The sequence below is a fragment of the Osmia bicornis genome, chromosome 3 (genome assembly GCF_907164935.1).
Source record: "Osmia bicornis bicornis chromosome 3, iOsmBic2.1, whole genome shotgun sequence".
In the NCBI taxonomy this organism is placed as follows: domain Eukaryota; kingdom Metazoa; phylum Arthropoda; class Insecta; order Hymenoptera; family Megachilidae; genus Osmia; species Osmia bicornis.
Window position 1 is genome coordinate 9,151,209 of NC_060218.1, and position 24,324 is coordinate 9,175,532.

A 24,324-nucleotide genomic window follows, 5' to 3' on the forward strand; every position below is an offset into this window, starting at 1 on the left:
GAGAATTTTTGGGGAAAATTGGTGAATTTTCATGGAAGGAAATTTACTACAACAAAGATGATCATCAGCGATGCAATGAAAGTAAGATGAGTAATTTTCTGTTGTTTCTAGTTTTAGCCTGTTGGGAATGCAACGATGGAAAAGGAAGATCCTCGGTGTCATGTAATATGCAAAATCCTTCCACGAACGTATACAGGAATCTAGGTCAACGATCTGTCTGCTCCTTTTTCTCTGAGCTGTAAAATACGCTGAATCCTTGTCCACGTTCAGGGCACAACAATGGAGATGTACCACGTCCTCAAAAGTGCATCGCACGTACTTGCACAATGCGGTCTATACGAAATGATGGAGGAATTGTCTTTGGAATTTCAAGTACGTCGCTGCATTTCGATTTTTGTAATTAACAAATACTAATTAATATGGTATTATAAAAATTTCAAAAATAAAATAAAAATAAGTTTGCAAAAGTCGATGCAATTTCCCTGCGCGATCAATATCCTGTTTCAACGTGCATTGTAGTTACGTTCCACGAAAAGTATCTTCGACAGGAAGTTCCTTTCTTCTTTTTTTTTTTTTAAACAACGTGTTACAGACAACTTGGAGGAAGCTTGAAGAAGCTGAAACTCGCTGTTGGAAAAGCGATTGGTAGGCGAGTCACGAAACTCTCCCGGAGCGAAACAATTGGAATTACAAGGGTGCAATTGTACATTGTTGGCAGAAACACCCTGTACATTCTTCGTGAGCTTTAAACGCAGTGCAATGCGGCGTTTCGGTTTTCGACTATTTTACGCTGCTACATTGTTCCAGGCCAGCTTTCTTTCCAAAAGGCAGAGAATATTTTTAAAATTATTATTCCTCGTTATATTGGAATTCTACGCGTTCATTATGAATAATAGAAAACAATGATTTTAAATTAAAATAAATTTAAATTACTGGAAGAAGATTAAAATGAAAATTAAAGAGATAAAATGTGCATATTATTTTATAGATTAAATTCTACGAATTAAATGGAATAATTTAAATTTGCAACAAACATAAATGTTACGATTTATCCCATTTATGATATTAAGAACGTGAAACATGAAATCCAGTGATTTACTTGAATATTAACCGTTGACTATTTATGTTTAAGCATTTTTTACAATCTTGTTTTTCATCCTGGCAATATTACACCGCCGTAGATTATACCTTTAATTTATGCGACCTCAATTATTCGTGCGATTACAGTCATGCGATATTTTCATCTTTCAAAACGAAGCTGAACTCCGACGGGCAGGTTTACTCTTTAGCTGGCGTATAAAAAAGATAAATAAATAAATAAAACATAGAGTCGGTAAAAAAACTAATTCACTCGCATCGTTCTGGCTGCGAAATAAGCTTCTCCAACCTCGTGCATTTATCTTTTTTATTTTTAACTGGGGAGTACCTACATACATGTATATTACGATGTTCCCTTCTTTTAAATGCAATTTCCTCTGTTTTTTTTTGTCCATCTCGTAGGGTGAATATTTCGAAAAACTTTGAAACCGCTCGCCCAAAATGGAAAGCAATTTCATGGGAGTAACCCAGTTTTTATTCATGAGAGAAAATATCGATCAACGATCGCCACGAATATGAATTTTTCTTTCGAAAATTGAAAATATATTATAACGTGCTTATCGTTAGTACCATCGTAGAAATTGTAATTCCCAATTTAAACTATCGTTTTCTAATTTAAGTTTAGTGGCGATGATTTCAAAAACGCAGTTTTATTTCAAGAAAATGCATCGGTGCAGCGTTGCACTTACGAAAAAATGTGCTCGTAGAAGAATATAAATATTTTTTAAAAAAAATCAAGGTGTCCGTTAAAAACAGATAGACCATGGTTGCGTGGATGTAGCACGGAATGTTCTCGCCGAGTTTATTGCGCGAAATATCCAAGGGGAAAAGTTGGCGATAATTCGTAGCCGTTGGCTACGTGTTACGGATGTATCGGGGCCTCTGCTCGCGCTTGTTCTTCCGTCGCGAAATGAAATTTCACTCAGTGAAAAGTTGCTCCCGAGCGGATCTTGCCGCGCTGACCTCCGGCTACAAGCAGCCAACGAAGCCAACCTGGCATTAAAGTCATTGAAATACGAATTCTATCCTTCGAGATGGGCTTCGAGCTGTTTCGTTCGTGTTCCGGCGCATAACGAACCGTAATCTGGTCGATGCAAGTGCAAGACATACTCCAAGGATTTGTAAAATAAATCAAAATACAATGTAATCCTTGAATTTCCACCGTCTAAAAAAAAATTGATTTTTAATCCTACAATTATTCATTAAAAGCGAAGGTAAAGGTGTCGTAGCTAAGGGTGGCCGTCACCCAAAGGGGCACCCAGTGGTCTGAACCCGTGATTAATCGTTCGGCTGGCACGTTGACTCGTCTATTTTCTTATCTCGCGATTAATAATCAGCAACAACCCGTGAAGCACTCGATGGTCGATGGTCGGTGCTCGTTTTGCGATTCTGCCGACTCGTCGGCAATTATTAAAGCCCGATCGATCGAAGGCGGGAATTAAACGCGGGCAAACTAACGCAGGAGAAATTAACGAGAGGCTTCAGGATACACGCGGTGTCGAAGAATTAATGAGTCAACGAGGACAATTATCCACGTTGACCTACCTCTAGCCGAGGAATAATTGGGTAAAAATTAAGTAAAGCTTCGGAGCTTTGCCACGGGGACAGGAAATATATGCGGAAAGTTTTCACCGTTTTTTCGCCGTTTTCGTCGACCGCAACCCGCGAAACTTCCTCCTTGACGACGTTATAATACTCGTTCTGGTCTACGACGAATACAAAGTTAACTTTGGTTCTTGCGAGTTTCTTTACCGCCTCGAGCCACCGAGACGAACAGTTTGCCTCTCGTAGATCGCGTTGCAAATAAAAGTTCTACACTTCAGTCTCAAATTCGTTCCAACTAATTTTCTAAATTAATTGGTATGTTAACCCTTTATTGCATTCCGTTCCCAATTGGGAACTTAAATTTCAAATGTTCTATAGTAAATTAAGTAGACAATACTGAAGACTCTGATGTTGGTTCCAAGTGGGAACATTGCGCAATTTTCTAATAAAATTTTTGTAGTATAGGGGAGAAAAAGGGGAGGTTTCGTCTCGGGATCGTCTGTCAGACTCGTCCAGTGGGGCTGACAACAGACGATCCCTGTCCTAGACAGATCATTGTATAAAGGAGCCTTGTGTGGCGGTATTTAAGGGCGCAATTGCGCTATATCCACCTCCCAGCAGTCATAAAAATTCATGCAATAAAGGGTTAATTTAATACACAGGAAGAGCCATTCAAATGTAAACACTACGGAACCAGAATTACTTTTTCCTGAAGTGTTTGTAATTAGAAAAATATTAACCCTTTCAAAAATTTTAATATTTTTGGTCAAGGGTTTATAAAAGCTCACCTTTGTCGAGTTTCACCGAACAAATAAGAAACCCTTCTTCCTTGATTCTTGCGAGAACCCTTTTTTGGCGTTAAAGAAAGTTCCAATTAAGAGACACGTTGATCAACGAGGAAAAGGGAATCGTGGCGGCATCGTTGCAACTTAATTCAATCCGAAAGCAGCAACGTTAATACCCTCGACGTGGTATTTGTTCTTCTTCGGTAATCTGTATCGTCGAAGCTCGACTTTTGAGCGGAAACGTTTGCCAATCGTGCTCGGTACACAGAGTGTCAAGGGATGGTGAACGAGTTCGAAACTGAGCCCTCGTAACGAGGCGACGACGACGCGACGACGAGCTGAGTGAAGACTTTCGGGCTTGAAATTGAAACTTTGACCTCCTCCCTGTGTACGTTCTCTTTCGGCACTCTAATTAGGAACTTTACGTGAATTTCGGTTTCTTTATGCGATCGTCAGGCTATCATTGAAATTGCATTTTGAAAATGTTCCTTGGAGATTGTTTTTCACGAGATTCCACATTTTCACATTTTTTTATTATTATACAACAAATGTTGAATGAGAGATAGCTTTTAATTAACTGTACCGGCGATTTGTATCAATTTGGAGATTAACGAATTGTGACCACGAGGAAAAATCTAATTGAAACTAAAAGTGGACGCTGACGCAAAAGCTTTTGTATGACAAAATCTGTTTGCCTACGTCCGACCAATTTAAACACATTCGAAACACGAGCGGACGCGAGTACACAGGGACGAGCGAAAATCCGCTCGAAAATAAGAGAGCTATCAAAAGGAATTCCGAATTTTCAAATCTGATTCCATTCACTGAATCGAGGTTCGCAAGCCTTCGTTGAATTCCGTTCGAAAAAGCAATTGCTACGGCTTCTATTATGTGGCAGAGCAATTTTCCAGGAATTATACTATTGTCGAACTTCGATATTTTGATTTGTTGAAAGCTTGACAATAAATTGATGACATAAGAGTATCAACAAATAGCACTTATGGGATAACAATTTAAAGCTTGAAGTTTCAGGATAATCACTATATTAACATTTCATAAAATACTTCATGCTTTATCTTCGCATATAGGCTGATTCAAAAGAAGTTGAATATTTTTAGAAGAGACAAAAATCTAATTTGCATTAAAAAAATTATATGGTCATTTTGATCAAACTTTAAACTTTAAATTGATATATCATAAGTACTATTTCGTAATACTTTTCTGTCACGAAATTCTCTCAGACTCATTTCAAAATCCACCACTTATCATGCAACAGTCTAATAATAATAATTCTATCAATTATTTATAAAAAAACACTCAAATTTATAGAAACTGAAAATTTGATTTGTGTCATCAAACTTGATCTACTTCAATAATGAAAAGAATAATCTGATTGATAGAAAGGAAAGGTGGATATTATAAAAACGAGGCAAGACGAGTTTTAATTTCTCTACGATGCAAGCCAGTGTTTTCCGTTCACGATGGCTCGCTGTTCGCGAGGCGTGCGCGGAAAATCGATACTCTCACGCCACTCCCTGGCAAAATAACCGAGTCGGTATTTCTGGCCGAACCACGGCAACGACATCGTGTTTATGCAGATGCATTCGACCGGCCGGAAGCACAGAAAGCACCGGCAATAACGTGTAATCGACCACTTGTCTCGTGTGTCTCTTATTGTCTTCTTTCTTACGATCCTCCAGGCTAACCTAAGATATCCTTTCTGCTTCTGAAAAGCACGAAACCCTCGTCTTTTCTTATTTCCTTTATGATGACACGTTCTGATTTCGTTGCAGATTGAAACGAGAACTTTCCTATGTTCGAATCATTTCAATACGAATTTTTTATTTGAATAATCCACGTTCAAAATGCGATAAAATAATCGGTGCAATTTGAAATTTAAACAATACCGAAAAATATAATTATTGTAAACGTAATAATATCATATCAGTCTGTGGATACAGTTAATATTTTTGGAACAGAAATTTTTAATTAAAGAGTAATCAGATATTAAACGAACACGAAATTAAACAGCATGAAACATTTCCAGGAAAAAACAAAACGTAAAAATTCTCCAATTCGTTCGACGTAAGCTCGCTCGTTTTCAGTCATAATAGTGCCAATTACGAGCAATTTCGCGAATTTCGAGGCGCGTAACCGGGGAAAACTGATTAATGGAAACTGGTAGTAGCTGCGGTGTATCGATAACTTCACGCTGGATTTGTCGATGGGGACGAGTATCGATGTAAAAGCTGGCCTTTCCCGTTCGAAAACACGGATTCGAATTACGGCTGCCTAGCTGCCGCCAACGAAGCGTAAAAATTACACGCGTCCAATGAAAAGCGCTCTAATAAACGCGATTTCATGACGGGGGAAAAGCAAATACACGGGCCTTCGAATCCAATGAAAATCATGAGACTTCACCGACGATTTTTTTTTTTTTTTCACTCTTCCGTTTTACCAATGTTTGATACGGGGAGAAAAAAAAGCTGTGTCGAAACGCTGTGTCACGTCGGTGAAAAATCAAAGAACATCTGCGTTTCAATTCTAAATACGATTAGAGTTAATTAACACTCCATTTGTACGATGGAGGTAAGTATAGTGCAAAAATTTTGAATATTTATAGAAAAGCATAGTACGAAGGGAACATTTTTTAAGTCCTCTATTTCGCCAATTTGATGAAAACCTAATACCATGCATCTTCCGGACGGGTTCTTAGTATATCTATAAGGAAACAGTACGAGGAACAAATTGAAGAAGGGAAACATTTCTGAGTCCCAATTTCAATTTTTCTAGTTTATAAGTCCCTGCTTCGTTACTTTGACGAAACAAAGGTTGCAAGCTTTGAAAGCTATAGCCCATAGCCTAAATACCGTGCGTCGCCGACCTTCCGGACGAATCCTTGGTGTTTATTGGGGAGCATAGTGCGAGGAACAAATTGAAGAAGGGAAACATTTCTAAATCCCAATTTCAATTTTTCTAGTTTATAAGTCCCTGCTTCACTACTTTAGCGAAACAAAGTTTGCAAGCTTTGAAAGCTATAACCCATAGCCTAAATACCCTGCGTCGCCAACCATGGTGCCAGGTATGGTGCCAGGAAGACTTTCAGGACCAAGAAAAAAATTTCCAAGTCCCAATTTTATCTACCTAATGGTACTGAAAGCTAAAAATCCAAATTCCCCGGGGTTACCAGAGTCAACGACCGGTGTGTCGCCGACCAGTTATCAAAATGATTCGCAGCTTTCAAAATAAAGCGAGCAAATTTCCTCGACTTGGGAATGCAGCGAAGAAAAATATTTCTTTTGAAAAGAAAGTCGACGTTGCGGAGGATATACGAGAGTCGATAAACGTGGTTTGTGTCACACTGAATATGCGGAAGTTCGGCTTCGATTCTCGTAGGTGAGAGATAAATCGGAAGAAAGAAGAAGAAAAAAAAGAAGCAAGGAAGACCACCCTCGAGACTGACGACAAGTCAGATGACAATTTCTCGTGGAGATATCCGGCGGGGTCCTTTGTGCGCACGCCCTCGGAAAACAAGCGTCCCTCATCCTTCTTCACGGTGAAGAACAGAAAGAACCACTCAACAAAACGAGCCGAAAGTTTTCCAAGTTGCTGCGAGCTGTTCCAAGTTCCTCGCACGCGAAACGATATCTTTCCGGGACTCGTCTCGAAAGATATCGTTTGATTACCGTGATTCGAATGAAAAGTTTGTTAACCCGGTTTTCCCTCGAGAAAACGACGGAAGAAGCGGAAAGTATCCAAGGAATTTCTCCGTGAGAGCGTAAAAACGCGTCGACTCTTGAGGTAAGAGAAATGTACGATGCTGAAAGTTTTCTTCAGGGCTGTTGTTTCGAACCTTGGTATAGAGAGGGATAATTAGATGAATCTTGTTTTCTTTCAAGGTGTTCGAAGATGAACTATGAGGTGTCTAACAGCTATAGGGTAAACTATACTAATTATTTACATTTTATTGCATTCATCAGTGATTTTAAAAATAAGTCACCCTTAAAATTCATCTCGACCATAGAGGCACTTTTAAAAATTTGTTTTTAAATATACGGTTGATTTCCAAGATCAAAGAATTAGGCTAAGATATAAAAAAATCTGGAATAATTTTTTTCCATTATCACTTCATCCTTTGTCCAAGTTAAAGACACAAAGGTGTTCGGCGTGAAAACATTGTCACAACAAATGATGGCAGCCAGTGTATCCCGTAAATATATATTACACGTTTCACTGTTATGCTATCGTGCATAAATTATGCAAACGAGATCCCCGTGTACCCTAGACACGGAGAACGCACGAAGCTCGAGCGAGCGTGAACGAAGGACACGGGTAATTTTATTCATTAATCTAATGGGACAAAGCTGTTCTAAGAGTGAGTCACGTGTATCGTAAAGCTAACTTCAATTTAACTCATTAGCTCGTGACTACGGTTACAGAGGCGTGGGCGGTGTCAAAGAAACTCGAACGTTTTCAAAACATCCGTGTAAAAGCACGAAACCTACCGGAACTTCGTTTATCATAAACCAATTGTACGAATTGTTCGTGACATTTTTGGAAATTTTTGAAAATTCTAATAAGTGGTAATCATGTGTAAAAACAGATGAATTAAAACTTAATCTTTTAGGTTCTAACGAAGGGAACTACCCAAATGTTACGCTAACTTATTAATGAAACTCTGCCATCGTGTAGAGCTCGTCGAGCTGAATACGCCTATACCTTATTTTGGGGGCAGACGACTAATTGTTTAAAAGATATTAACAATTAAACTTAGTTACTCCTTACATTGCGAAGTATAACAAACTTGAAAATGGTTAGCTCCGTGAGACTATGCGAGCTCCATACTGGAGCCTTTTATCTAGTTTTTTAAGTATAGTATCAGTTATCTTTTGATCGTTATGTTTATTGTACTCTTTGTAAATATTATTATCTCTAGCACAATAAATATACGTTTAAAAAAAAAAAAAAAAATGTTTAGCTTCATGACCTGCAATCTAAAGGTGCGGGGTTCAAATCCTTGATTCTCTAACCTTTTTTTTTTTAATGGTAGTTTATTTCTTTTTGACTACCTATTATAGTTGTGCTATAGTCACTGCATTTATTAATAATTCATTATATACGCTGCAATTTTTATAGAATTTAAATTATGTTTTCCATCCAATACGTACATTAACATCATTACGGCATCGTATGCTTATTTGCCATTACACACAATTATTATTTGCAATTTCAGTTTTGATCTTATTTAATCGTGTTATATACAAATTTGCTGTTGTAAAAACAAACAAGCGCGTGTAAATTTATGATGCCGTAGCGGTGTTAATGCGTGAACTGAATAGATAACATGATTTAAATTCTATAAAAAGTGCAGCGTATGTAATGAATTTTAATAAATTAATAAATAATAGGTACTCGAAAAGAGAAAAATAGATTAGAAACCAAGGATTTGAACCGTGTACCTCTAGATTGCGAGTCATGTGTTTAACCGCGGGGCTAACCGTTTTTTTTTAAATATTGGTTTTTTAAAAGCATGATTTGTTTAAATCATATACTTGTCCAAGAATATGAATGCTTCTGGCGGCATAAGCCCTCAGGTTTTAGTTTTTTCTAAATAGGGTTCCAGCTGCAATCAAAGGAGGGCTAACTGTTTCTATGTGAGTTTGTTATACTTCAAAATGTAAAGAGTAACTAACTTTAATTGTTAATATCTTTTGGGTAGTCCCTCTCGAAAGTGTTTCTTCCAAGCGCAAATCCTAATAAAAGATTATTTATGAGATTTAGAAGAAAAAAAAAGAGACTTCCACAATAACGAGCAATAACCGAGGATTAAGAGCAGTAAATGAACATGACACAATACGATCATTTACGTTGGTAACACGCGAAAGAGACGAAGTTAATGGCGTTCGAGGGCAACGAAATTGGCCGAGGAAGCGGAAGAAGCTGCCATTAATTATATACGGAACACTGGTATGAAATATCGCCAGGATGCTTGGAACCGCGAGCTCAGCCACTCTACTTTGCACTTGGAATTCGTGAAATCTACAAAAAATTACGATTTTCATACCTGAATGTATAATCTTGACAAATAACCCTTTTGGAAATCTTCTGGGTTACGTTTAGGTAAAATATCGTTAAATTAATTATTTTTTTGATATTAATTCAATAACATTAAATTTGTTAAGTTTTCTATCGAAAATTCAAAGTCACAAATTTGAAAAAATTATAAAATCCAGAAAAGATAGAAAAAAAAGTCAAGAATTCTGAAATTCTTGCAACAAACGCAAACACACTGACCTTTACAAGAAAATTCATAGCCAGAAAATTGCGCTTTATTGCACAGCATAAAATTGCACGACCAGCTCTTAATCGGCTTTGATCAAATATCTCTTTCGTAACGCTCGCTCTGAATAATAATCTTCTTATGTAACCACTTTTATGGTATCACGGTACTTCACCGCCTTGTAATGGCGACAAAATTGCATGTCTCTCAGATCCTGGAATTATTTTCAGATGATTTATGCTCCAGACTTATCGCATGGGCATTGAGAAACGACGTTTTGAAATTATTCAAAAAAATGTGCAAATTGTAATCCAAAAACTATCCTTCCCTAACTTACAAAGAAAATCTAGGAAGCAAGTGGCTAACGATCATCACAGGAAAGATACATCCAGTTGCAGAGAAAATAGAGCAAGGAGATTGAACAATTCAAATCGGTTGTTTCCGTAAACAAGCTGGTTGAAACGAGAGTACATTTATAAAAAGCAACTGTCGCCACCGCGTCGTTGTTAAAAAGAATTGGACGAAACGTTCCTTGAAAAATTATCGTACAACAAAAGCAGAAGTAACCCTCTCTTCGAAAAAGAAAACACTCAATTTCTAGCAGTGTCCAATCTTGACGTACATCAACAAAAAGTGTACAATATTGAATTTTTTATTTCAATATCCATTCTCTTCGCAAGAGAATCGAATCCATCCGAGACGAGTTGAAAATTTCACGCCACTTTCCCGTGGAACAGTCGGAAAATAAAAATGGAAAGAAGTAAATTTGTCGCTCGTCGAATCTGCCGGCCATCTGAATAGAATGTTTGACGAGCAACGAGAAATGAAATTCATCAGGATGTTTCGAAACTGAACGACGTTGAATTAAATTTTCACTCGGCTGCACCTACTTCCCGCTCAAAGGTTTTACGAAAAAAAAAGAAAGAAAAAAGAACTGTACATTTTATAGCGACGATCAATTTAAAATTTACATGCTATTTTGTAACTCGCGCGTAGCGCGCGTTATAACTTCATTTAATACCCGGATGAAACAACTAATAGGTTTGTAGGTAATAAAACGTGCAGGTAATATGAAAAGTTTATGAAACTCCTGAGTCTCGAGGTGCTTGTATCATTGTATTATGGCTGCGAGCAATTTGCATGCTTTAAAATCGCGACAAAAGGAATTCATTTAGCTAGGAAGTCTGTCCCTGATGAATTTTGCACCCTTCGATCGGGAAACAAAATTATTTAATAGAAAATAAAAAAGAATATACCTACGTCAAAGAAAGCAACAAAGAAAAAGCACAAAATTTGTTTGTAATTTTCTTTTGAAGACTCCAAAGGGATCGAAACAAGAAAAAGAACACAAAAGAGAAATCAAACTACTTCAATCTCGTCGAAGAACAAATTCAATGATCAACCCACCGTATCATTCAAGACTTCCCTAAAGCGAAACAAAAAATCACCCCATAACCCAGTAACGACGAGCTCTCCTGTTCGTATTTGTATTTTCCAGGATACAAGAACTACCCTCTGTCATCGTTCAAGAAAGACACGTGTAAGAGAGAGAGAAAAAAAAAGAGAAGAACGAAAAGTTTCGAAGTCACGTAGCAGAAGAACGCGTGAGAAGGGGGTTGGGAAACAGGAAAAGGGGTGAACGAAGAGGAAGTAGGAAAAAACGAGTGAGAGAGGAAAAGAATCGAACATCCTCGTCGTCGACCGATGAAAAAGTCGTCGGTGGCGCCCGCCGGTCTGGCCAATATTTTACTATCCAACACCATCCCTCTGCGAGCCACCCCGTAGCGCCACCATTATCCGACGTTGCTTCTTTTCTGGTGGTGCGGCCAATGGCAACGGGAAAGAGAAAAACGAACGAAGGGACCCAGGCAGATCGAGTCCAGGGTAAAAGGAGAAAATTCGAGAGAGGGATAGAAATGCGCCCAAGGGGTTGTGTACTCGACCACGGTCGATGAAAACCGCCCTGAGATCTCTCTTGGTTTCTTCGCGGAACAGCCGTGAGCCACGATGATTCAGGATGCAACGGACAGAAAGAAGTTTCGCGGTTCCTTTCGAGCACGACTTCCGTTCAACGAAACGTAGTCTCTTTTAGGGCGGGGGTTGTTAGACGAAAGGGTGAAAAGGGTAAAGGGGGTGGGTCGTTTGACGATGTTGCAACGTTCTGACGAAGGTACTCTTGTCGATTGCGTTGGAAATTTAATTTCGGATCAGCTCCAGCTGAATTTTAACCAATCTTTTTTTTTCTTTCTATCCTTCCCGCCACTTTATTTAATTAATAAAACTCCTGAAGGTGATAGAATTTTGCTTTACAATTATTATGAAATTGTGCTTCCGATAAGATATTTAGTATTTTCTTTTATTCAAACTTTTCAAGATTCGTTCATATTTGATTCTCCAACTTGTTCAGTGAAAATGCAATATAAATTAAAGCGCTGTTAATCCGATCGTCGATACGTTCATCGGCAACCTCTTCGAATTATGAAATGTTCATAACCGCCCCGTGAAACGAGATAAAATTTTTACGATCAGCAACGAGAGGAGAGACTTTATGCGTTCGCCCGATCGTGATAAGATACAAAAAGCAATTCTGTTTCGATGTCTCTGGCAATAAAACGTTCTTTTGCGGAACGGCAACTTTAGGGGAAATATTTCTCGAAGACCATCATCACCACCGCACAGGTATTCCTCCCGAACCGTATCCAATCAATTTACGAGTCAATGGATAATTTCGTGTTCCGATAGCCGTCCACTCTCACAACTACCTTCCGTTATTTCCCAAAATTAATCAATCGCGATCGATCATCACCGCTACAACGAATCTCCGATACTACCAGTGAACGTGACCCAAATTCCTGATAATTCAATATTCTCCCATCCATCCTCTCCACCTATATTTCTCTGTATATTATGTATGTATGTATGCATGTACGGACGTCACAGGGTGGACAACAAATATACACGGCATTCTCATCGATTTCCTTCGTCACAGAACACATTCCGTCATTCCAAGAAATGGCATTTTATCGTGGAAAACATTTTACAAAATTGACGGCTTAAAATGGTAAATGATATAGATATGAAAAAAATAAAAATAAGAAATGCCATTTTATCGTGGAAAACATTTGACAAAATTGATGGTTTAAAATGGTAAATGATATAAAATATACAAAAAAAATTGAAATAAGAAAAATTATGCGAATAAATTGATTTTTTCTTCAATGTCCTACCATTTTACATATTTAACCGGACTCGTTTGAACGATCTTTAAAAGGAAGAAACAAGGACAGAGCGTAGTCCAAGGATTCTTTAGGAGAACGTGGGTGTTCAGGATATTTACAGGTGCGCGTGTCAAGCAGCGTGTTCACGGACCTAGTTACGATATCCCGCGAATAACGACAACGGCGACGACGTAACCTCGACAAGGAGGAAAGCATACTTATCACATCGTGGCTTCGTAGACGTGTCACCTACGTTACAATTTTATCGCTGGATTATATTCTCTAATGAGCAAGCTGGTCCTCTATGCCCCTTTTACGCACCGTTCTGTCACGCGACCCAACCCCTTGAAACTGCTACCACCCTAACCCCACAAGTCTTTAAAAAAAAAAAAGAAAAAGCGACGGTCGTTATTTCCTTGCGGAAATTTAAGAACTAACTCTGTATCGTGTAGTGGTCCGTTTGATTTTTTTTCTTTATTTAATTTGTTGCATTACCCTTTTGTATGATTAACAAAGAAAGAAGTTTTCTAAGATTCGAAAGCCTCGGATTTCAATGCACAGAATTTCTAAGTACTATGCCTCGCCGACTCTCCGGACGGATCCTTTGTATATCTATAAGGGAGCATAATGCGAGTGACAAATTGAAGAAGGGAAACATTTTTAAGTCCAAATTCCAATTTTTCTAGTTTATAAATCTCTGCTTCGCTACTTCGGCGAATCAAAGATTGCAAGCTTTGAAGTATATAGCCCACAGTCTAAATACCGTGCGTCGCCGACCTTCCGGACTGATCCTTGGTATATCTATAAGGGAGCATAATGCGAGTGACAAATTGAAGAAGGGAAACATTTTTAAGTCCCAATTCCAATTTTTCTAGTTTATAAGTCCTTGCTTCGCTAATTTGGCGAAACAAAAATTGCAAGCTTTGAAGTATATAGCCCACAGTCTAAATACCGTGCGTCGCCGACTCTCCGGACGGATCCTTAGTATCTATAGGGGAGTATTGTGCAAGGTATGAGTTGACTAAAATAATTTCTACCTAATTTCTATTCCATTAGTTAAGTCGCGAAATTTAGAAATTAATAAGGGCTGACAAAATAAAAATTGAGAGTATCTTTCAATGTATAAATTGAACAAAGAAGAATAAAAGGAAAGATGCTTATGCATGGTGGCGTACGCCAACAAGATTCCACGAAAACTTCTTCGAAACCAACCCTCGTGAAACAAAGGAAAAAAACCACCCCTGTTCGTAGGAAGATTTCTTGGAACGATCCCCTGATTCCAGAACCTTCGAGTTATGTTCACGATGTTTTTCATGGAATCCTTTCATCCCCTTTGCTCGCAGAGACGATTGTGTCTTCTTTAAGCAAATAAGAAAACGTACCGCTAAACGCGTTTGCTCCCTTTGATCGAGATTTATCATTTTTAATGTTTGAAATATAAAAGAAGGGTGGAGCAAGGTAAAGATGAATATATTTCAGTTTATCCGAATCGGCAATATAATTTGAAAGTTTTGTAAATAAAACACAGCGAAATATAAAAAAGTATAAAAGATCAGATAATTCACGATTGGCCCGCAATCTCGTTTCTTCTATCAAGGCTCTCCCCTTACGAAGGTAAGTTTATTGGTCTCTCCTTACCTGGGAAAATATTCTCCCTTATTGCAAGAGGGTCTAAGATCCTATCGAACACTGATTCTGCAGCATTCGTGATCACAATGAATGGAACGTTTCAGGCGAATCTCCACCCTGCACTTTCGCGATATTGGAAAGCTGATGCCGCAAGACGATATCACTGAACGTTTAAAATTCGCAATCAAACCACCCCTGATATTGTTGTTAAGCTTTCCCTTCAATCACCATTACGCGAATCCCTTTCGATATAAAGAAAATCGATAATTCACGTAATACAACCACTGAATATTTAAAAGGAAAGAAGAAACTAGTACACACGAAATACTTCAAAAAAATGTAATTTCTCCCGTGTCGATTGATTCTCCGTTTCTATGAGAAGAAATGAAGTAACATCAAAGCAGTGAAAAAAATTCCATTTCTCGTTGGAGGGAAATTAGAAAAAGAAGAAACAAGCTTCATAAAGTAATATTACTAAAATTATTTCCAGAATAATTAAAAATCTGGGACACTATTTTCCAACCTTTCTCGACATGCGACCCTTTATAATAACCAAATTAACTACATCACAAAAAATGGTAATTTTAATAAGGTACATAAGAAATAAAAAATTGTTATTATTTGTCATAGTAAATAGAATAGTTGATGCGTATCACGGCGGGCCTTTAATAATTTTTAGATATCCGCACAATCTAGACAAAAATAACAATTGCTAACAGAATATTACGATGCAGCTGCATTAAAATAAACAAATGCTAAAACAATAAATTATAACTAATAATAACAGTAAATTAATCCACAAATTCAGAGTCTACTGTTGACTGTTAAACTAATTGTAAGCTTTTAGTCTAATCCTCTAGTTCAAGTTCCTAGTTTAAACTTCTAATTCAGCTCCTAATCTACACCGCAGTTCTAAGCTGCTTAGCCTGAAATTCAAAGAATAAACAATCGCAATGCATAATACTCCAGCTTGTAAGAAAGTTAAAAAATGAATTGCACGCGTAGAAAATATTCATCCGATAGCAACAATAGCTTGGAACAATGGAGCAATAACATGCATCTCATCAAGGCTGAATATTCTAAACACGTAACAGGGTACGGACCTCGCCTAACATAGCTGATCGAAAAGCAAGTAAATTATAGGAAACGACAATTGAAAATGCGTGGATCGAACGGGCCGTACGAAGGATGACGATTTACGGGTCATGCGTTGAGTCAGTGGATGATGCCCACGCTTTGCAACGCGTGAGAACGAATCACGGATTACGACACTTGCCAGCGATTTAACGGCTATTAAAAGCGAACTTCGGAGAAAGGATTACCGAGTGGATTAACAGGATCTCTAGGATAAATAGAGGAGCCTGCACTGGACCCGACCTACATCCTGAGCTCGCGTTTTCGAAAAACAAAGAGGGACAACTTGTATTTCGATGTACTTCAACAACAAAGTTTTAGATTAAAGGGATTGAAAACAGTTACGATGCCCGCTTTAATCAATAATCCTTTTACATTTTATCTCTACGATATAGGTAATTTTAAGAAAACGTTGCTGATTTAATTGCTGGTTTGATATAAAATACTTGTAGAAAAATGAGTGTCGTGTTGATCTAAACTTGGTGACTGTAAAATATCGTCAAAAATAATCTGATCACCCCGAACACAGGTATTTAAAGAATACAAGTTATTTCATTTCCTTGAAGCAACGGAGAAAAATAGAGTAGCCTGATAAGTGTTGCTCGAAGCAAATGCAAAACATCTGAGATTAATCTCGAAGTTAATTAATTTCAGAAATACGCGCGGAAAGGTGGCCGATAAATATTCAGCGATACAAATGCAAATCGTCGAGGACGCGATAACCTGGTCCAGATTGCTCGAAATATTTTCTCGTTCAATCCAGTATTTTATTTGATTCCCGTATCCGAAAAAGCCTATCTCGCGCTTTTTTTTGTTATTGTACCACGGGAACACGGGCCGAGACGAAATAAATCCGACGATCTGTACGAAACGAAATCTCGTTTGACCCGATCGTGACTCGTTGTAGGTTGGAAATAAAATAAAATAAAAAAAAAAAAAATAAAGTTAATGAAACGAACGAACGCAACGAATCACCGATAACAGTTGTTTCGTCGTTAACGAGCGATCATTTGACGAAGGGGGTTCGTATTCTCGCTCGAGGGTCGCTCGTGCGGAAATCCTGTACGAATTTCGTACTTTTCTTAATTTAATATAAAATCTCTTTAAAATCTTAGAAGATTACAGTACTTATCGAGAGGGGTAGAAAATTCCATTTGATAGTAATAGTATGTTTTTCTTTTCACCGAACCACCCTATCAATGTTTCAAATAATAAAAATATATCGATCTATCCCTGGCGCATCGAATAATATTGACGCTATATGTATATCGAGGGTGCCTCTCAAGTGGCCGAAAATGGAACATCCAAATGGAATGTCGGCGAAATGGCGAAAAGCAAAAACAAAAACAAGATCGCGAAGGTAAAGAGGATCGTGTACGGCACGTCTCGGAGGTGTTTCGTGAGGTCGTAAACAATAAAGCTTTGCAGGGCAATCGGCGAGCAAGACTGCTAGGTGAATGGATGCGACACGAGAGGAGAGTTGGCAAATGTTGCCAAAGGTGTTAGTCGACATTCCTGGCGTTCCTACCACCTGCGGCGTTCCAGCCGATTTGCTCCACCTGTCTTTGCTGCATTGCACCAGAATGCAACGACGCTATTCCATAATCAACGATGCGCGAGCTCGAACGGCCCGATTCTTAACCCTTTCGCCGTGAATCACGTACACTCCGAATCGAAACGATATCAACTAACTTCAGTGAAACAAGAAGGTTAGTCGAAATAAATGTTGGAGAAATTTCTTCGAAAAAGGAGGGAAAAATTAGAGCTGCAAGAAGATGAAATAAACTAAACGAGTGCTTAATTATTCCAAGCGCGTTTAACGTATAATTAGCTAAAAGATATAAAAACAAACAGAAATTTCAGAATTAGGAGAAAGTACGAACGCGTGTACCACGAAGAACTATTCTTTCCAAAATTACAGAAGGAAAGCAGTGTCAAAGAGAAACTCTCGCTGGTGCGAGTCTGCTGGGGGGGGGATTCTTCGACTTCCGGTGAATTCCTTGCGCTGCCAATTACCCGTGAGGAGCGGTTGCCAAGGAATTGCATAGAAATGAAATTTTCCACGAGGAAATCTCGCTCGACGCACGCTTTATTCCCGCTAAGAGGTTTATAAAAGCTTTCCCCTAGGTTCTATCAGCTTGCTGGTTCCCTCGCGATAAATTCGAGCTTATGAACACCTCGTACGTACGTAGCCGACCTATAAAAAGTGTATTCACGCGTTCAAAGAGAGCCTCTGCTCGCGCCATAAATATACCAGTTGGATTACGCGATGCTACGAAATTTATGAGAAGAGTATTGAGCTTTTAAAGGGACCTTAATGACCGTTTTAGCCGTGAAATCCAACGGGCCATGCTCCCGTTTCGTGCTTTCACATTCGTAGGAAAAAAGTCACGCGTTCCTTTGGTCAAGATAGAAAATGCTAAACATCCGAAAAGAGCTTGAATTTGGAAAATGCTCGTTTATGAAGTTTATCAAGAGATTTTTTCTCTGGATTCTCGTTTTTATAAATTTCGACAAAATTTCAGGAATAGGTACTAAAGAAGATTTTTCGGTTGAATTTAAGAAAATGGGGTACCTCACGATCGAGCTGATTTTTTTATCATAGATAGCCTTTGACCTGGCGATTTCAATGGTGGTCATCCTATCCCCCCCTAGGTCAAATACTGACATGGTCCAAAAAGTAATTCAAACTCAATAATTCAGGTAAAGTTAAGTTAGGTTGGGTTAGGTTTGGGGGTACTTACTGAGATCGGTGCAAAAAACTACTTTTTGGACCATTTCAGTCTTTGACCTCGGGGGGGGAGGGGTTAAGGGATAGTATGCTCACCACTGGAATCGTCAGGTCAAGGGCTATCTAAGGTAAAAAAATCAGCTCAATCGAAGGGTACCCCATTTTCTTAAACCCAACTGATTTTTCCCCCTAAATTTATTGAAGCGAATTACGAGTAAACGACTAATCTTAATGGCATAGAATTTTATTGAATTTTTACAAAAATATTTTTCCATAAAAGTATAAATAAATAACGAAACTCATTAGCAACCTGTGATAAAACATCCCTCAGTCGATGCTACTTGTATCAAATTATTACCACTACCTTCTCTCGTGACTCCGTGTTCGTGTCATAAAGTACGAACAAACGTAACCAGAGAAATTACTATCGCCAAGGGGTAAGTAGTAATTTATGAGGAACAATAGGTCGTGAAAAGAGTCGGGTGCAATCGTTACACTCGTTTACCTTCGCGCTACTAGGTCACAGTATTCTCCGACGATCGATCAGAAATTTTTTTTCCATTAAGCCAGGAATAATCGATTTTCTCTTCGATAGAAAGCACTGAACGGAGTGTGTGTGTGTATGTATGTGTGTGTGTGTGCAGCTATAAAACCGCATCCAACCGAGAGAGAAGGCTGCGGCTCGATTAGTGAAATTACAAAACGGAAGTAGCACGATTCGCAATAACGTGGCTATAATGAGAGTCATTTCGTGGCAAGCTCGTAAAAGGTTGACTTCTGTTACCCGTCTTTGGTATAATGAAACGTCTGTACGCGGATCTTGCCCGATGATTACGCATTTAAATCGACGATTTAGCAACACCTTTCGCTTCGAACCGTTCGACGGGATAAGATGATTTTGCAAGTACTTTTTTCTTCTTCTTCGCATCGGATATGTAGATGAGTTTTGAAGCTTTTTGTTTCAGTTAGGATGATGGGACACAAGTGTGCTTGTATGATTTTTGATAGTCAAGACTTTTTCTTGCTCCCTTCAATCCCCATTTTTTTTTTAGTAAATCTAGATAATATTTTATTCCAATCGTGGAGATAAATGGCTGAATTCTTTAAATTTTGCAATTTATTTTAAAGCGAAATTCTATTCAAATTTTTGGCGAGAAATAATTGAATCAAACTCCATTTCGTTTCAACCCCTATTTTATTTTTAAAAAGTTGACTAGGAATATCTACCTAAATTAATTATTCATATGATCTATGGATCTCGAATATTCGGGGCAAAAACCAGGAATAAAACAAGCAAGAAAATGTGTTATTTCAAGAGACAGTGGATATCGAAACAGAACCGATCGATTGGTTATCGTGAATAAGTGATAAGCGTAAGAGCTTCTTCCATCGTCAAGAACAGAGTTGCTATTCTGATCCCTGAATGTTCTACTATTAATCAATTTTCTTTTTAAGGAAAGATACTGATGCACTGGGTATTAACCGTCGATGGAAACCACAAACCATGCTTTCACTCTTCGAAAAAATTCATTGAAAGCAGGCAAATACTTCCTAGAGGAAATTGGAATTATTTCACAGAATTAATCAATGAGTTTCTGAAAACAATGGCCTTTAATTTACAAGCTGTTTCCGGATGAACGCAACCAGATACTCTGCATATAATTTCAACTGGTAATATTACATGAACAAACAGAAACACGGTATGCGCCGGCATAATTAGCCGAATGTTGATGCACACGTTTCCTCTATGCGAAAACCACTTTGTTTCTGATACAATCTACAAAGGATTATTATCTTTAAACAGAATGCGAGTAATTAATCAAAGAAAATAATCTATTAAGATCAATCCTTGCAGATTTTTTATTATCTCAGTATTTCCTGATCAAGTGTTATAAAACGAAAGTTGTGAATAATTTAGAAAATTTATAATAATAGTCCCGAATTTCGTGAAATAATTCTTCCAATTCAAACTTTTAAAATAATATCGAAAAACCCTATATAAAATACTCCCGAACATTCCCGAACAAAGGTTACCTATTTTCATTTCACTTTAAAGTGCTCATTAAATTCATTCACCTTTCATTCGCTAATGACCAATTAGATTATTAATAACATCGCGTGTAACGTTGATCCAATTTGATCGATCCATCGGATCTCCTCGAACAAAAATTGAATCCGATTCATCCAGTAGAGAGAAAATCGCGAACTAACGAGGGGGAATGAAAAACGAAACACGCAATTAATGTTAAATCCCGCGAATTATTACCGAGTGGTTGAACAGCTTCCCCTCCAAGAAGGATGCGACGTGTATTTCCATTCGAGCCGTTCAAAGTGGCGGGCAGAAAAAAGAAATGGCAATGCGGAATCGCAAAAGGGAAAAGATAAGAGGGTCAAGTGTCTGGTGCATGCAGCAACGGCACACCGAAGGGGTTATAACGTTATAGCAATAGTAAAATTGGGGCAAAAGCGTTGAAAGAACGACTTAAAGTGTTGTTGGATATTAAGTTGCCGCAACGACCGTCTTTGATTACCCGAAGAAGCCTCGAAAACACGTTCAATTTTAATTCCCTGAAATATTCGAAACTAACATTTATAAATTTTCGAGGAAATTCTTAAGGTATTTAAAATATGTTATTCGATCCAAATCTTTCATTTACTTAATAACAACAAATGTCTCGTACGACACCTTTCATTATCTACGATATATCATTTATTCGCGGTATTATCTTAAAGCGTGTATTTAACGGAACCAGTTAGTCTGGTTCGATCGTTAAGAGAAAAATCAACGAGGTAAAGTGTTTCCAATCGATAGGCCGCCCACGCAGTATTTCAGCGCCAGAAAACCGGGTCAAATTTGTCAGCGTCAACGTTCAATATATACACATATAATTATCAAACTATACCGAGCTCTTTGTGTTGTTTTTGCGACTGAGGATAATTAATTAAACATCCGCGAGCCTCAAAATGAAACGTGCTCGCTGGGAGCACTCGACGCCGTGAGCGGCTACGAACGCGGATGAGGTGAAACGGGTCGTTTGCGTATTCCTTTTTTTTCCAGTTCTGTATTCATCCCTAAGGTGGGTTTCCTCGATAAAGATACCACTCGCTGTATAGAACGTTTCCCGTACTACGTGGGCGAAACTTCAAGGGTGAACTCGAAAGGTGAAAGCGAAAAATAAAGTTTGCATAAATACACGTCCTGTTTGACCTTATTCGGCGGAAATAACCGAACCGGGAACCGAATTCCTATTTTCAGACCTTAACCCTTAACGCGCGGTATAAAGGATTGTATGCGGTCATATTATTAGGGTTAAGGTGGTTATCTCCCCTTGAAAATTAAATTTATTTAATAGTTTATTTAATTATCTTCTTTAAATTCCTTAGTCATTCATATTGAAATATTTGACTCGGAATAAGGATAAGAATGTTTATAATTGAAGTTCAACTATGTTTATATCGAAGTACATATGGTGCGCGCGCGCCATGGTAACATAATACTGTGTATAACTACAAGCAACACGCGGCTTTAATGTCACGTACGCATGTAACGGGCACGTAATTGTTTCTGATCGCAATGTTTACCTAGGCGAGATCGGACACGTAGAAAGCGAGCACGCCATCGTCGCTAAGAAAATAAACAATTGCGGGGATCAGTTGCGTTAGAACAGCGATCCAGTTACGTGAAAGTAAAAGTGCTGCATTGCGTGCCACCTAATGAACCCGACGCTATGATCGTGTATTTTATGACCATTGTTGAAGAAGGTCAGTACCAATTACATTTCGTTATTAATATGGAATGAAAAAGAAAACCTTGATGCGGATTATTGACAATTCCAGGTTTATAGGTTTGGACCATGAGATAAACATAAAAATAAAGTATAATTTAAATCGAGACTCTTTTACGACATATGCAACCTTCGAAGCTTGCTTTATACACGAAGTGTATCCTTGAAAATACTAAAGTAATAATGCCGATCAAAGTTTTCGAACAGCCGCTGTAGTTTGTGGCTAACTTCACGGAAAAAACAACCACCGTGAATCGAGCGATTCTTGCTCTATCGATACGCGTTTGACAATTTATCGACGCGTTCCAATGAGATTCGTTTTACCGCGTCAAAAATTCCGTGGACACAAAGTAGTTTGAATAAGCAATATGTAACGCGATTCAAGGAAACTATAGTATTATTATGTAGGAAGAAAAGCGACCACGGTACTTGTCATTTCGAAGCACTAATGCACCTGTCAATGTTTTGCTGACTGGTAAACGCAACTTGACGTATGAGCCACCCGGCAGTATATGTATACGATAAGCAACAATAAACACGGTATAGCAGTAAATGAAAAGATAGAAAAAAGACTCACCTCTTCGGCGAATTCGAAATCCCCGTCGAATTTCCTCTTACACCTTGCTCCGGAGACTAGAACGAGCAGCACCGTGGCCACGAACACCCACGAAAATCGCATGGCTCTTATTCCCGCGGGAGAGCACCGTCCACCGTTAAACGTAAACGACGCACGGATTCTATTCGCAAACACGTGTACCGTGACCCGATTCCAGGAAACAAAGGATGGTAGTGAACGGTGGTAGCGGTTTAAAAGGCGCGCACGTAAACTCAACACGTTCGTACGCAGCGGTCCCCGAAACGTAAGCGTTCAGCTCGACGGTCGAACGAGTTGTGACTGCGCGAGCCGAGTAGAGGTGACGCCGCACTACTACAGGCGCGTGGTCGCTCATTGGTCGGATTCCGGCGAATGACGAGGAGGGACGTTGGGGGACCGCGGGCGGTTACCTATATAAGCGAAACTACCCTTCTCTCTCTGTTTCATTTATCTCAGACTACGTCTACCTTCACGATCCTCTGGTAGCGAGATTCGCGCGAGCGCGTGGTACACTGCGCCAGTCAATACCTCCACCTGCTGGTTCACCTACCCGGTGTTGCCAGCGAGTGGACGAGAAAAAAGGGCGCGGGGAATTCGGCAGGAGAGCACCAAGAAAGAATCCAGTCTCGCACCGGATACTCGTCCAGAAAGCGGACCAACCTAACAACATTCTTTTTTCTTTCTACTGTTTTTCTCTCTTCCTTCCATTCTTTATTTGTTTCTTATGAACTTTCTTCTCGAACCTGTATCGGATTAGGAGTTTCTTTGACAGATCGCTCCTAAACAAGTCACGAATTCCATCGATGCTGCTTCGCCTTTACGCGACACATTTCATTACACCCGATGACGTATCAACCCGTACTCCAAAGCAAGTCGAACCATGATTAATTAGGAATCCGGAGAATTTCTAACGCTTTCTGTTCTGAAACGCAAACAGGTAGACGGAATGGAAAAAGAATCCGAAGAATTCCCGCAAAATGACGTGAAGCTGGGAAAACACCTTTTTCGCTGTAACAGCTTGGCTCGAGATTAGAGCTCTCGTGATAAATGATCGGACGGAAAATGAATTGAGTTTATCCTTTATTTTCTTCGTTAATGGCGTTAAATTGGCCGATACAAATAATTTCGCAGGCAATTTAGACGTTAACGATTATTTAAAAGTACATTGATTTTGTACGTCGTCAATCATTTGCTCTTCGAGTTGATACAAAAAAATAAAATGGCGGGAAGATGGCGAAGCGGAAGTAGTCATTTGTTTTTTTTTTTCTCTAACAATTTGTTCATGTTGCTATTATTAAAATTTTAATTCTCATTTAAGATCTCAGTAGGACAAGTGGCAACTACTTTCTACCGTTTCTTTTAAGTTTCATCTTTTCTCTTCAGGTACTTAAAGACATAAAAGCAGGCCTGTATCTCGGAAAGTAAGTTGTCGTAGCAATTTGTCTTACTATTTTCTTACCGCGGCAACCTGTACTGTATTTCAGTCTCCAGTTATTTTCCTCGGGTGGGAAGTACACGGACACT

The 24,324-nt window shown here is 38.7% G+C and overlaps 1 protein-coding gene across 1 annotated transcript in view; it reads right to left on the bottom strand.

Moving 5' to 3' along the window:
• Positions 1 to 23,129, bottom strand: part of LOC114872528 (proteoglycan Cow) — a 99,016-nt gene extending 75,887 nt beyond the window's left edge. Inside the window, exon 1 of the mRNA XM_029179809.2 lies at positions 22,783 to 23,129. Within this exon, the coding sequence (XP_029035642.1) occupies positions 22,783 to 22,884 (102 nt within the window). The 5' untranslated portion in view covers positions 22,885 to 23,129. The remainder of the gene's footprint in view (positions 1 to 22,782) is intronic.
• Between the last annotated feature and the right edge of the window lie 1,195 nt (positions 23,130 to 24,324).